Genomic DNA, 14,209 nt, shown 5'->3' with positions numbered 1-14,209 from the left:
CAGAGCGCAGGGCGGCGAGCCCCAGCTGGGGCTCGCCGCTCTCCCCCCGGCGGCCGGGGGGAGGGCGCGGGGGGGAGGGCGGCCAGAGCGCCCGGGGGGAGGGCGGCGAGCCCGGCTGTGGCCCCGCTCTCCCCGGCGGCCGGAGCGCCGCGCCGCCCCCCTCCAGGTGCCGCCCCAAGCACCAGCTTGGGTGCTTGGTGCCTGGAGCCGGCCCTGGAGACCATACATGGGCATGTTTCTATCTCTGTCTGACCCTTTGTGTGGGGATGCTAAATATCTTATAGCCCTGGCCATAGGAGATCCACACACACCCCTAAAACACCCATACTGGGCAGCTAATGAGGTAAGGGTTTTTTGCTACCTTTGACATTGATGCCACCAGGCCTATTTATGGAAGAATAGCAGTATGGCCTAGTGCCAGAAATAAAATTCTGGCTAGTCTGACTTTGACTTTCTTTTTCCTTTTTAGGCCAGCATATCTTTGTAGGAACAAATCTTGCTGATCTTGCTGTCGGTCTCATCCTGCTTGCAGGGTCTTTGATAATTTTGTGCACCTGTTTGGTGCTGATAGTTAAGTTACTGAATTCTGTGCTTAAAGGACAAGTGGCCTCCGTTATCAAGAAGACGCTCAATACCGGTAACTATGTGTTGCTTCTATGTAACTATGAATAACTGTGGCAATAAGCACGTTTACTGACACTTTGCCCTGGCTGATCCGAAGCGATGGCATGAGTAAAGCAATATGAAGCTGAAATTCTAAAATAATATTTCATCTTGTCAGTGTGTTTCTTGCATTTCTTTTTATAAATCGGTGAGTGAATGTTTCACTTGTGAAGTGTGGCTGATTAAGCCGTAGAAACCAAAGTCCAGACTCTGTTTTTGATGTACTGTATAATCATTAGCTGTTAGAATCCTAGGGGTTACTCAATATATATCCTCAGTAAATACCACTGAAGTGCTGACGGCTTCCTCTGGCATGGGGCTTTCACCTCATGTTACTGCTAGAGCTAGTTGAAAAAAGGGACAAATTTTTTGGTGCTTTCCCTTTCCCTCTCCTGACTGAGCAGCCAGCTTCAATCTCTATGACCACCTGTCTCATTAAAAAGCCACTTTGTGCTAGGACATTTGCCCAGGTGCAGCTTTTGCCACCATCCCTTTTGCTTCCTAGATTGAGGAGAGGGGTGGGCCCCACTAGCAGTGGGAGGCAGCCCTGACAGAGGTCTGACTGAGGAAGAAGAGATGGTGCTCTGCATGGGGAGAAGGTTACACAAACAGGACTTGCTGCTGGCCCTTCCTTCCTCTGGGGTACAGGGCACCAGTGGCTCAGGAAAAAAAATTAGTCAGTTCCCATGTTTACATCTAATTTGGAACTGGTCAGTTTCTTGGGTTTCTTATTTCACTTCTTCCCAACTGATTACCTCCTGATTTCATAGCTGACTGGCAAAGCTGCAGGCGTCAGGGAAACATGGTGCATTATCTCTCTAATTAGGGTCTTTAGGTCTATATTTTCAAAAGCTATTAGTGATTTTTAGGTGCCCAGCTTGAGACACATTAAAGAGACCCGATTTTTCACAGGATAGGTTCTCAGTGCTTTTTGAAGGCATCTGAAGCTGCCAAAATTGAGGCAACTGAAATTTGGAAACTGTAGGCCTTGTTATTTCAGTTTATAACTTGAAAGGCACCTATATGTTGTTGTGTTGATCTCCATGTAAATGCTTTTATTATTATTTGCATCTAGGAGCTCTACTCAAAGACCAGGGCCTCGCTGTCCTAGGTGCTGTACTAACATAGAACAAAAAATGGTCATTGCCCCAAGTAGCTTTAACATCTAATAAATAAGAAATAATAATAATATTTTCACAGCTGTATTACATATAGCACAAAATATTTTGTGACTCTAAAAATCGTGCCCTCCCTTTTTTATTTTTCAGATTTCCCATATCCTTTTTCTTGGGTAACCGGATATTTGGCGATGCTTGTTGGAGCTGGTATGACGTTCATTGTTCAAAGCAGTTCTGTTTTCACATCTGCTATTACGCCACTCGTTGGTAAGTTCTTTGGTATTTTATTTCTAAAGCCTCATATTTTATATTTTTCAGTCCAAAATATTCAGTCCTATTTTCTTCTTCTAGGTATTGGTGTTATAAGCATTGAGCGTGCTTACCCACTTACGTTAGGGTCTAACATTGGTACGACCACGACTGCTATACTTGCCGCTTTAGCAAGTCCAGGCAGTACATTAAGATATTCATTACAGGTCAGTATAAATCATGCTTATTATTACTTACAGATTGAAGTCAGTGAGAATTTTGCCAGAGTAAGGAGGATTAAGACGTAAGGAGAATTTAGCTCTAATGATGCTGGTATACAAATATCCCACACTAGTACCAGACCATTGCCTTTCAAACCTGAGCTCTTCAGGTTATTAAGGGTCACGCATCAGTCTCAAATACTGAGACCAGAGAAAAAAGGTACATTAAATGTTCACAGAATTCTGTTAGATAATGACTTTCCTGAGATTGGCTTGATTCTGTTATAAACTTTCAGAAACGAGAGTCTGAAGTTAGGTTCCGAAGTCAGAATGTAGACATTTACACTGATGGCCTGTTTTCAAAAATGCTGAACACCAAGTAGCCCCCATTGACTTCATTATTGGCTCAGCCCTTGTGAAAAGCACACCGCTGATTTTAGGAGCCTAGGTTTGGGAACCTATTTTTTAAAATGGTAAATGACTTTCAAGGTATATGGTGATGTCTGAATTTACCTTTCTACATCAAGGGGGAAAATAGTAATGAAGTCTTCTCTATAACCAGTATCAATGCATTTCAATAACTCTAATAAACTGAACAGGTTATTGACATACTTGGAAAACAGGGAAATAACAACAGTAGTCATTTTATTGCCTCCACACAAGATAAAGCAGCTGCAATCTCAAGCTGGGCTAAGTCCAGTTAAGTTGATCTCATGTTAAATAATCATTTTATGACATCCTTTAAAAAACAAAACCATGTGTTTGAATTAGTGCTGTCAAGCGATTAAAAAATTAATCGCAATTAATCGCTCTGGTAAACAACAATAGAATACCATTTCTTTAAATATTTTTGGATGTTTTCTACATTTTCAAATATATTGATTTCAGTTACAACACAGAATACAAAGTGTACGGTGCTCACTTTATATTTATTATTGATTACAAGTATTTACACTGTAAAAAAACAAAAGAAATGGTATTTTTCAATTTACCTAATACAAGTACTGTAATGCAATCTCTTTATCATGAAAGTTGAACTTACAAATGTAGAATTATGTACAAAAAAACTGCATTCAAAAATAAAACAATGTAAAATTTTAGAGCCTGCAAATCCACCCAGTCCTACTTCTTGTTCAGACAAACAAGTTTGTTTACATTTGCAGAAGATAATGCTGCCTGCTTCTTGTTTACAATGTCACTTGAAAGTGAGAACAAGTGTTCTCATGGCACTGTTGTAGCCGGCATTGCAAGATATTTACATGCCAGATGCGCTAAAAATTCATATGTCCCTTCATGATTCAACCACCATTCCAGGGGACGTGCATCCATGCTGATGACAGGATCTGCGCAATAACAATCCAAAGCAGTGTGGACTGACGCATGTTCATTTTTATTATCTGAGTCAGATGCCACCAGCAGAAGGTTGATTTTCTTTTTTGGTGGTTCGGGGTCTGTAGTTTCTGCATCAGAGTGTTGCTCTTTTAAGGCTTCTGACAGCATGCTCCACACCTCGTCCCTCTCAGATTTTGGAAGGCACTTCAGATTCTTAAACCTTGGGTCGAGTGCTGTAGCTATCTTTAGAAATCTCATATTGGTACTGTACCTTCTTTGAATTTTATCAGATCTGAAGTGAAAGTGTTCTTAAAATGAACGATGTGCTGGGTCATCATTCGAGACTGCTGTAACATGAACTATGTGGCAGAATGCAGGTAAAATAGAATAGGGGACATACAATTCTCCCCCAAGGAGTTCAGTCACAAATTTAATTAACGCATTTTTTTTTTTATGAGTGTCATCAGCATGGAAACATGTCCTCTGGAATGGTGGCCGAACCATGAAGGGGCCTACAAATGTTTAGCATATCTGGCATGTAAATATCTTGCGATGCCGGCTACAACAGTGCCATGAGAACGCCTGTTTTCACTTTCAGATGACATTGTAAACAAGAAGCGGGCAGCATTATCTTCTGCAAATGTAAATAAACTTGTTTGTCTGAGTGACAGGGTGAACAAGAAGTAGGACTGAGTGGACTTATAGGCTCTGAAATTTTACATTGTTTTGTTTTTGAGTGAAGTTATGTAACAAAAAAAAACCCCTACATTTGTAAGTTGCACTTTCAGGACAAAGAGATTGCACTACAGTACTTGTATGAGGTGAATTGAAAAATACTATTTCTTTTATCATTTTAAAGTGCAAATACTTGTAATAAACAATATACACTTTGATTTCAATTACAACACAGAATACTATATGAAAATGTAGAAAAACATCCAAAATATGTAATGAATTTCAATTGGTATTCTATTGTTTAACAGTGTGATTAAAACTGCGATTAATCGCAATTAATTTTTTTGAGTTAATCGCGTGAGTTAACTGTGATTAATCTACAGCCCTAGTTTAAATGTTAGTTTTAATCAAATAACAATTACAGAAGGGAAATGAGATAAGGGCTGGGGATCTACAGGTTTGGTCAGCAGACACTAGGCTTATTTTGCCCAAGCCCCTTCTTGAGGCTTTAGAAAGCAGGTCATAGAGTTTAAGGCCAGAAGAGACCACCAGATCATGTAGGTTATGTCACTCTTAAACCGCAGCGTAGGCACTCGCGGCTGCAATGGGAGGGTTTCTCCCATTGCTTTAGTTAATCTGCCTCCCTGAGGGGCATTAGTTAGGTTAACAGAAGAATTATTCTGTCAACCTAACACTGTCAACAGGGGGCGGTTAGGCTGACTTACTTGTGGCTTTTTCACACTCCTGAGTGACACAACTGGGTTCACTTAATTTGTTAGTGTAGACCTGGCCCTCATGTGACTTCCTGTATATCATAGGCCACCAACATCACCCAACACCCCCACACTAAACCCAACAATCAAAATTAGATGAAAGTTCTGTAGCCCACAAGAGACTAAATTATTATGTGGCACAGGCAGAGAAGGGGGGAGACTGAGGTGTACCAATGCCGGAAGCCCTCACCATGGCAGGGAATTGATTGAGCAAGATATATCTAGATGATACCAGCACGTTAACTGCACCCCACACTGCAAAAGAAGGTGAAACCCCCACAAAGTCACACTCTGACCTTGGGGAAAATTCCTTCCCAACCCCACCTATTGCAATTAGCTAGAGCCTGAGCATGTGAGCAAGCACCTGAGTGAGAGAATGCTCAGTGCCACCTTAAAGCACCGTCTGTCCAGTGTCCCATCTCTGACGCTTCAGAGGAAGAAGAAAAAAAACTCAGAATACGTTGGGGTCACCCCTTCAGGTGATCGACGGAAGACATAAACTGGGAGGGACCCCCAGGGCTGTTGAGCCTTGCCCCCCACCATCACGAGCAATCCCATCATATAATCCTACTCATAAATTTATCCATCTCTCAAAACGAATTAACTGTTTTGCCCCATAACTCCTATTGCGAGGCTGTTCCAGAATCTCACCTCTGTGATGGTTAGAAACCTTCTTTAAATTTCTGGTCTTAATTTGTTCGTGGCCAGCTTATACTCATATGTTTTTGTGCCAGCTTTGTCCTTTAAATTTAATAGCTCTTCACCCTCCCTGGTGTTTACCCCCTCTCGGACTTCATTTTGCTAGGCCAAGCAAGCCAAGCACTTCCATTCTCCTCTCATAAAATAGGCCCTCCATATCCCAATCATCCTAGTAGCTCTTCTCTGCACCTGTTCCAGTTTGAATTAATTTTTCTTGAACATGAGTAACCAGAGTTTTACACAGTATTCCAGATGAGGTTTCACCTGTACTTTGTACAATGACATTAATACTTCTCTATCTCTACTGGAAAGGTCTTGCCTAATACATCCTAGCATCGCATCTACCTTTTTCACAGCCACATCATGGTGGTGGCTCATAATTATCCTGTGATCAAGTAATACACTTAGTCTCTGTTGCTTCTAAATGATAAGCTCTGAATTTATAACAGAAATTCTTATTATTGAATCCTACCTTGCACTTTGTACTATTGAATTCCATCCCACTTCTATCACTCCAGTCTTCAAGACTTCCTGTATAATATTCAGATCCTCCTCTGTATTGCCAATACCTCCCACCTTTGTATCAACAGCAAATTTTATTAGCACTCTCCTACTTTTTGTGCCAGTCATTAATAAATTAATTAATAAAAATTAAATAAATTAATAACAATATTAAATAATATTGGCCCCAACACCAATCCCTGAGGAACTCCACTAGTAACCTCTCTGCAGTCTCATATTTCTCCTTTCAGCACAACCCATTGCCTTCTCCCCTTTAGCCAGTTCCTTGTACTAATCTTCATCATCTCTAACTTAACTAATAATTTTCCATGTGGTACCATGTCAGATGCTTTACTGATGTCCAAGTGTATTAGATCTGCTGCATGTCCCTTATCTAAAAAATCAGTTCTCTTCTCAAAGAAATAAATCAGGTTAGTCTGGCACACTTTATTTTTAGTAAACCCATGTTGCGTTACATCCCTTTTCTATTTACCTCCATGAATTTAATTATTCTTTCCTTCATAATTTGTTCTAAAGCCTTGCATACCATTTAGGTCAGACTAATAGCCCTGTAATTGCCCGGATCAGTTATTTTCCCTTTCTTAAATATCGGAACAATGCTAGCTATTCTCCAGTCATATGGTATTACTGCCAAATATATAGATTTATTAAAAATCTTTGCTACTGGACTAGCAATTTCATGTGCCAGTTCTTTCAGTATTCTGGGATAGAAATTATCTGGTCTCCCTAATTTTAGATCATTAAACTCTAAATTTTTCTTTCAACTACAATGTGACAGTCTCCCTTCCATATGCTCATTTGGTTTTTCCTGAAGTCCAACCTAAACTGCCCTTGCTGCAATTTAAGCCCATTGTTTCTTGTCCTATCCTCAGAGGTTAAGAAGAACAATTTTTCTCCCTCCTCCTTGTAACAACCTTTTATGTACTTGAAAACTGTCATCATGTCCCCTCTCTCTTCTCCAGACTAAACAAATCCAATTTTTTCAATCTTCTCTCATAGGTCATGTTTTCTAGATCTTTAATCATTTTTGTTACTCTTCTCTGGACTTTTTCCAGTTTGTCCACATCTTTCCTGAAATGTGGCACCCAGAACTGGACACAATACTCCAGTTGAGTCCTAATCAGCGTGGAGTAGAGTGGAAGAATTACTTCTCGTGTCTTGCTTACAATACTCCTGCTAATATAACCCAGAATGATGTTTGCTTTTTTTGTAACAGTGTTACACTCTTGACTCATATTAGCTTGTGGTCCACTATGACCCTCAGATCCCTTTCTGCAGTACTCCTTCCTAGGCAGTCATTTCCCATTTTGTATGTGTGAAACTGATTGTTCCTTCCTAAGTGGAGTACTTTGCATTTGTCCTTATTGACTTATTAGGCTGCCGGAGTCTAAAGGCAGCACCTTATTTCCTTATAAGCAACACATTTTTGACATTAAAAAATTAGGCTTGTGTGCCTTTCTCATTGATTTGTACTTGTATCTTTTTCAGTTGATGAACAGAAATTGCTTGTTGTTTGAGTTGGCTGACTTTGTCCCCAGCGCTGCGCGCTGCATGGTAGAACTACTCAGCAGAGCTGTGTGGAGGACAGGAGTTCTGTTTTGTGAAGGATTTTGAGATATTGAGCTTTGGCTTTGTTCCAAATCAGAGCAAACACCCAAAATTTCCAAATTCTTCACAAAGGGAAATTAAAAATAATATTTTGGGTCATTTGAAAAATGTTTCCTTTTGATTTTAACTTTTTACATGTCTTTATTTAAGTAAAAAAAATTAGATATGAAAAGTAGTTTCAAAGCAAAAAATCAATTCCCCCCCCAAAAATGTCAAAATGGGACATTTGTTGACACCTTCCCCCCCCACCCCCAATGATATTCCGGCAAAATGGACCCAGTTTCATTAAGCATTTTGATGCTGATGGAACCACATATTCCAATAGAATCTGATCCTTTCAGAGCTTCTCTGACCAGCTCTGTGTATCATTGTGCATGTGGATGTGCTGTCCATTGTACACTTTTAATGACCTTTTAATACTCTTGTTGTAGGCTCCTTGGTTTCACTGGGAATTTTGCTAGTTTGAGAGTAAGGAATCAGACCCTTAGGCCAAGTCAGATGTAACTTAGTTGTCTTATGTTGATGACTCATCAAAACCACACAGAAGTCTGGATCTTTTCCAAACATTATCCTGATTGTTGATCATTATTAATTATGTACTACCCAAAGTGTGCATAGTGCTTCCCAGAACATAGACAAGACCGTATAACCTAAATCTAATCATAACTCTAAGTGTGATAATAGAGTAAGAGGGGAGTGAAGGAAGACAGAACACAGACTCTGAGGAAGATCATAGGTTTGTTGATATTTGGGTCACAGTATTTAAAGGCACTTTAACTAACTGCTCAAAATGTGCTTGCTTTCAGATTGCTTTGTGTCACTTTTTTTTCAATATTTCCGGGATTATACTGTGGTACCCAATACCTTTCACCCGGGTACCAATCCGCCTCGCAAAGAGCTTGGGGAACATAACAGCCAAGTACAGATGGTTTGCTATTTTTTATCTGATCCTCTGCTTCTTCCTGATCCCATTGGCTGTGTTTGGTTTGTCGGTAGCTGGCTGGCAGGTCCTTCTGGGCGTTTGTGGTCCCATCCTACTTGCTTTGATTACAGTGATTGTGATTAATGTTCTGCAGTCCAAACGGCCAAATATACTGCCTACAAAGCTCCAAAACTGGGATTTCCTTCCCAGGTGGATGCATTCCTTGAAGCCATGGGATAATGTGATAACTTCTGCACTCTCCTTCTGTGGGAGATACTGCTTCTGCAACAAGTGCTGCAAATGCTGCAAAGGCAACACGGAAGATGAGCTGGCCAAAGACAAGCAGGAAAAGGCTATGGCAGTTTATGATAACACGGTTGAATTGGCTGATGAAGAAAATTGTGTTACAAAGACACAACCAGCGGCTGGTGTTGAGAAAACCTACTCAGACAACACAGCCTTCTAGGAGGGGATCAATCTATAATAGCAAAGATACAGTATAAGACAATCAATCTCTTGAAAATCAGCTTGGGCAGTATACTGAGGAATGAAAGAAAACTCTGTTAGGTTCTTGTATCCAGTGGTATACTACTCATCAAGGAATGCAGTAGAACAAATTCTACATGGTTCCCAGAAAGTCTAAGATCAGGTAAAAAGCTAAGGATGGATTTTTATCTGGAGGATCTACTGTATAAAATGTTAATTCAAGGCCAGTAGTACCAAACAAATAAACGTTGATATGCAGTCCCATTAACAGAATGGCTCCAATGAGTTGAGACATATGAACTTAAAAAAACACGCTGTAATGTGCAGAACATTCTCTCCGGATTACAGGGATATTAAACTACACTCACCTGATGATACCACAAAGTTTCTGGAAGAGGCAAAAAATAGAAGAACGAAAATGTTTTCATATATTCATTTCCTGTAATGTTAGAGAGCTTAGATGCTGTATTTTGTGACTTTTAACTAAAGGCTAACATGTAACTATTTTAAATTGCTGGTGCACTTGCCGTTTGAAAGTATAAATCGGTTAAGGATTGGGTGCCTACTGAAGGGCTTTCTGGAAACTCTTTACTAAACCACAAAACAGCCTTTTAAAATAGCAGTAAAGGTTGGATTTAGAGCAATAAAAGCAAGGAAATTTGGAATTCAGCATTATGCCTACTGCAGGGCTTATGCTAAGATCACACATTCTTAAAGAAAGCTGTTAACACCTACTGTAGAGAAAATGTGTGTTAACTGTCACCATTTACAGCATGGCCTGTGTCAACGTAGTTGGAATCAGCATAGTGCCTGGCATGAATTTGTACTGTCAGTATTATGCATGTGCATATTAGGAATCCAAATCTCTAATAAAAATCCACAGGTAAAGTAATCATACATCACATGCTGGGAAGTCCCATGTCCTCGCTCTCTGTGGGTATTAATGTTTTAGTAAATGCCCGTGCAGACTAGTCCACATCATGGACTGACAAACTGCAACATTTCAGAATGAGCCATTTCTGAGTACTGCAAAGCCTTCAAAAATCAGTACACTTTTGTTGGCTTTACGTAATTAAAAAATGACCAAATCATGGGAGATATAGTGGGGGAGGGTTGGAATGTATGAAGGTTGACAGTTGTGAGGGGTGGAAAAACTACAGCCCTGGCTCTATGCTAATTTTTAGTTTGTATAGCTGAGTTATAAATGAGACTTACAATGGAAATGCTGACAAGACCCTTCACTGTAGCATAGATAGATTTACTTCTGAACAAGTTTGCTATTTTCTTAATGTTATGTAATTTAGTAGGCAGAACTCAGTTAGAATGTAAATATGTACATTTTGAGGGTGAAAATAAGTTCTTCACATTTTTAAATTGACATGCTTATAAGTTGTGTATAGTCTGCTTTTTCATACTATATTAAATTTTATTCAGACTGAGCTTTTGATTTTTTCTGCTACTGTGAGCCAATGACAAGATGCTAAGCATGGTTGTGATTTGTATCTATTAGATAGGATTTTCAAAAGGACTCACTGTAGGCCTAACTCTGCTCCCCTGGATCTCAATAGAGAACTCAGAGTTAGGACCAGCCATCCCTTTCAACCTATTCCTTTTTCTGTTTTCTTGATGTTAATGTTTGTTGAACTTTGTTGTCTTTGAACAACTCTTCTCATATGAACAAGATCTCTAGTCTGCCTCGCACATTTCTAATGTGCTCTCACATGTCTTTATAGGCTTATGTGCATTTCCTACTCTCAACTTTTTGACTCATTAGAATAATATCTAGATGTTCTTGTGAAATTCTGTAAAATTTTTCATTGACTAACTTTAAAATAGAAGACGTTTCCTGCTTTTCCTTATTCAGTTAACAGAGTGGCTCTTTGTTTTATTGTTTTAAATAAAAGCTTAAACAAGCCCTCTATCAAAACACCAGGGATAGGTTAGGAAAAGCAGTTGCTACAAAGGAACTGGAGGAATTATATTTTGGCATATCAGTGCTCTAGGCTTCTTTGTTGTAACTATTCTCCTGTCCTACATTCAGTTCTTGTTTATCCTTCTTCACTCTTTATATACATTGTGTCACGTGCCTTTATTTTTAGGCAGAACTCATGGATTTCAGTGGAGACATTTACTTAAAAATTGATAGCACGTGTCCCAGCATATTCATTCCCAAACTCTAATAATTGCTATTTACACTTAATTTATAATTGTTCTAGTGTACAGCATTTTCATAAGTTATATCGTAAATGTCTTTATGTGATTGAGTTGTTTACATTACATATTTGACAACTATGCAATGTTTATCTATAATGTAAAAAGGACATACTGTATATTTTGTAACATAGCTTTTAAAAATTGTATGTGTAACTATGTATACTTCATACTGTGGAGGCATGTTAGTGGCTCCATTGTTTAACTTACATTGTGATTTGCTGCTAATGCAGGAGGTGAGTCCTTAAAATAAAGATTACAATGTAGCTAAATATATTCCTATTATGTCTATAATGCACAAGGATGTTGAATTCTATTTTTCTAACCGGTTGTGAATTTTCTGTGAAGAGTACGGTTGAGGCACAAAGTTTCTAAAAATTATTTTTTTAAATTTGAAGAAATTATACAACCTTTCGGGATTCTGTACCATTGGCTTTGTAACCTGGCATGAATGTTCATCTTGCTCTAGTAGAGTGCAGTGCATTGAATAAAAAAATAAAGAGATGTTTAAAATATATACATTTACTTATATGCAGTGGTTGTCAATGGAAAAATAGTTCTGAGTCGAAGAGCTCTAGTTTGAAACAGCAAACTGTAAAGGATATGGGGCTGTGCATCAGCATAGGTACAACAAAGGAAATCTTAGGAGGAATGTGCACCAACACAGATTTTCATAGAAGTAAACATGCTGCGTAGGAGGCGTGCTGGAAGGGACCATGAGAGGTCATCTAGTTCAGACTTCGGTGCTGAGGCAGGGATTCTACAACCTCCCTTGGAAGCCTATTCCAGAGCTTAACTACCCTCTATAGTTTCTACTTTCTATAGTTAGAAAGTTTTCCCTAATAGCTAACCTAAATCTCACTTGCTACAGATTGAGCCTAGCACTTCTTGTTCTACTTTCAGTGGACCTGGACAACAATTGATCACCATCCCCTTTATAACAGGCCTCAACGTATTAGCATACTGTTATCCAGTACCCCCCTCAGTCTTCTGTTCTCAAGACTAAATAGGCTCAGTTCTTTTTAACTTTCCCCCACAGGTCAGGTTTTCTAAACCGTTTATTGTTTTTGTTGCTCTCCTCTGGACTCTCTCCAATTTGTCCACTTCTTTCTTAAAGTGTGGTGCCCAGAATTGGACACGTACTCCAACTGAGGCCTCTCCGGTGCCAAGTAGAGCAGGACAATTACCTCCTCTGTCTTACATAAGACACTCCTGTTAATACATCCCAGAACTATATTAGTCTTTTTTTTTTGGCAACTGCAACACATTGTTGACTCATATTCAATTTATGATCCTACTATGGTAGGCCCCTGATCCTTTTTCAGCGGTACTATTACCTAGCCAGTTATTCTCTGTTTTGTAGTTGTGCGTTTGATTTTTTCCTTCCTAAGTAAAGTACTTTTCTGCCTTTTGTGGGCATGGACATTTTCTGGCAAGTTTCTATGGGATGGAGTGAGCGGGGGACAGGGGTGGGGTAGAGGTGGGGCCTCGGGGAAGAGGAGGGGTGGAGTGAGGCAAGGGTGTTCGGTTTTGTGCAATTTTAGAAAGTTGGCAACCCTAAGCCTTTCTGTTTGTTCAAGGTATCCCTGACCATTGGATGAAGTGTTAGCTGGAGTGACCTTTGGTGGTAACTCCTTGTCCTGTCCTCCTTGAGGCTATAGGCATAGCTCTGGGGTGGGAAAGGGGACCCGGGCCCTCCCTCTGCAGCAGGTCCATGCCCTGGGCCCTGAAAGTGAAACAGCAAGCACTGTCCTAAGTTTGGCCAGCCTGCTTGCTTGCTTTCCCCTGGGCCACTTCCTACCACCACTGCATCTCAGTCTGGGGCATGGGCGCAGTGGCATTAGTCTTTACTTCCAAAGCCACAAAGTCTAGGGCTGATGCTTATTGCCTACTCGAATCCTAGCCCATGGGCTCCCTCCTGGGGAGCATCTGGGGTGGTGGGGGGAAATTCACAGTCAGGTCCCTTTAGGAGAACTTCCCTCTCCTGTTGCTGCAGAGCAGTGCTCCTCCAGGAAATGGCCCCCCACCTGGGGCTCCTGACGCTCCATTTATCCTGGTATTCTTCCAGGACCATGCTCAACTATGCCTGAGAGGGCAGGGCCTCCCTGGGCCAGTATTGCTCCAACCCTTCCTTTGTCTCTGCCTTAGTGTGGAGTTTGTAAACCCCATCCCTGTGCTGTCCACCTCATGTGGACAATTTTCAAATCCGTTCTGGAAGTTCACTGAAGCCTCACTTTGGCAAAGCATTTAAGCAAACACTTAACTTCAGGCAGGTGCTACAGGAAGATCTAAAGACTCTTAGAATGAAGCTTCATCAAGGGACTCCTCATTGCTGCTCGTACCTCTGCATATTGCTGTACTCCTCTTTCATCTGTCTCCTCATCTGGACCACATTGTTCATCATTCACCGCTGAGCTTTTGGCTCCTTTGCTGTCACTTTCAAGTGGACCCTTCTTCTCGCCAGGATTATTTGGGAGCTTTACCTTCTCTTTCTCCAGTTTCCACTGTGTCCTGATAATGTATTCATACAAAAGCGGCTCCAGGCACCAGTGCTCCAAGGGCGTGCCTGGGGCGGCAAGCTGCGGGGGGGGGGAGGGGAGGGGGGCGGGGCGTGCTGGTCGCCGTGAGGGCGGCAGTCAGGCTGCCTTCGGTGGCATGCCTGCGGGAGGTCCACCGGTCCCGCGGCTTCGGTGGCAATTCGGCAGCGGGTACGCCGAAGGCACGGGACCG

At 40.9% G+C, this 14,209-nt stretch overlaps 1 protein-coding gene across 1 annotated transcript in view; it reads left to right on the top strand.

Moving 5' to 3' along the window:
• SLC34A2 (solute carrier family 34 member 2) overlaps positions 1 to 9,299 on the top strand; it is a 20,581-nt gene extending 11,282 nt beyond the window's left edge. Inside the window, exons 9-12 of the mRNA XM_024218581.2 lie at positions 470 to 637; positions 1,932 to 2,048; positions 2,133 to 2,257; positions 8,667 to 9,299. Coding sequence (XP_024074349.1) covers positions 470 to 637; positions 1,932 to 2,048; positions 2,133 to 2,257; positions 8,667 to 9,248 — 992 coding nt within the window. The 3' untranslated portion in view covers positions 9,249 to 9,299. The remainder of the gene's footprint in view (positions 1 to 469; positions 638 to 1,931; positions 2,049 to 2,132; positions 2,258 to 8,666) is intronic.
• Positions 9,300 to 14,209: the final 4,910 nt, after the last annotated feature.

This window comes from Terrapene carolina, unplaced genomic scaffold, assembly GCF_002925995.2.
Source record: "Terrapene carolina triunguis isolate 2854851 unplaced genomic scaffold, T_m_triunguis-2.0 Scaffold66, whole genome shotgun sequence".
NCBI classification, from domain to species: Eukaryota; Metazoa; Chordata; order Testudines; family Emydidae; genus Terrapene; species Terrapene triunguis.
The sequence above is the reverse complement of the archived record's forward strand: the minus strand, read 5'-3'. Positions and strand labels throughout refer to the sequence as shown.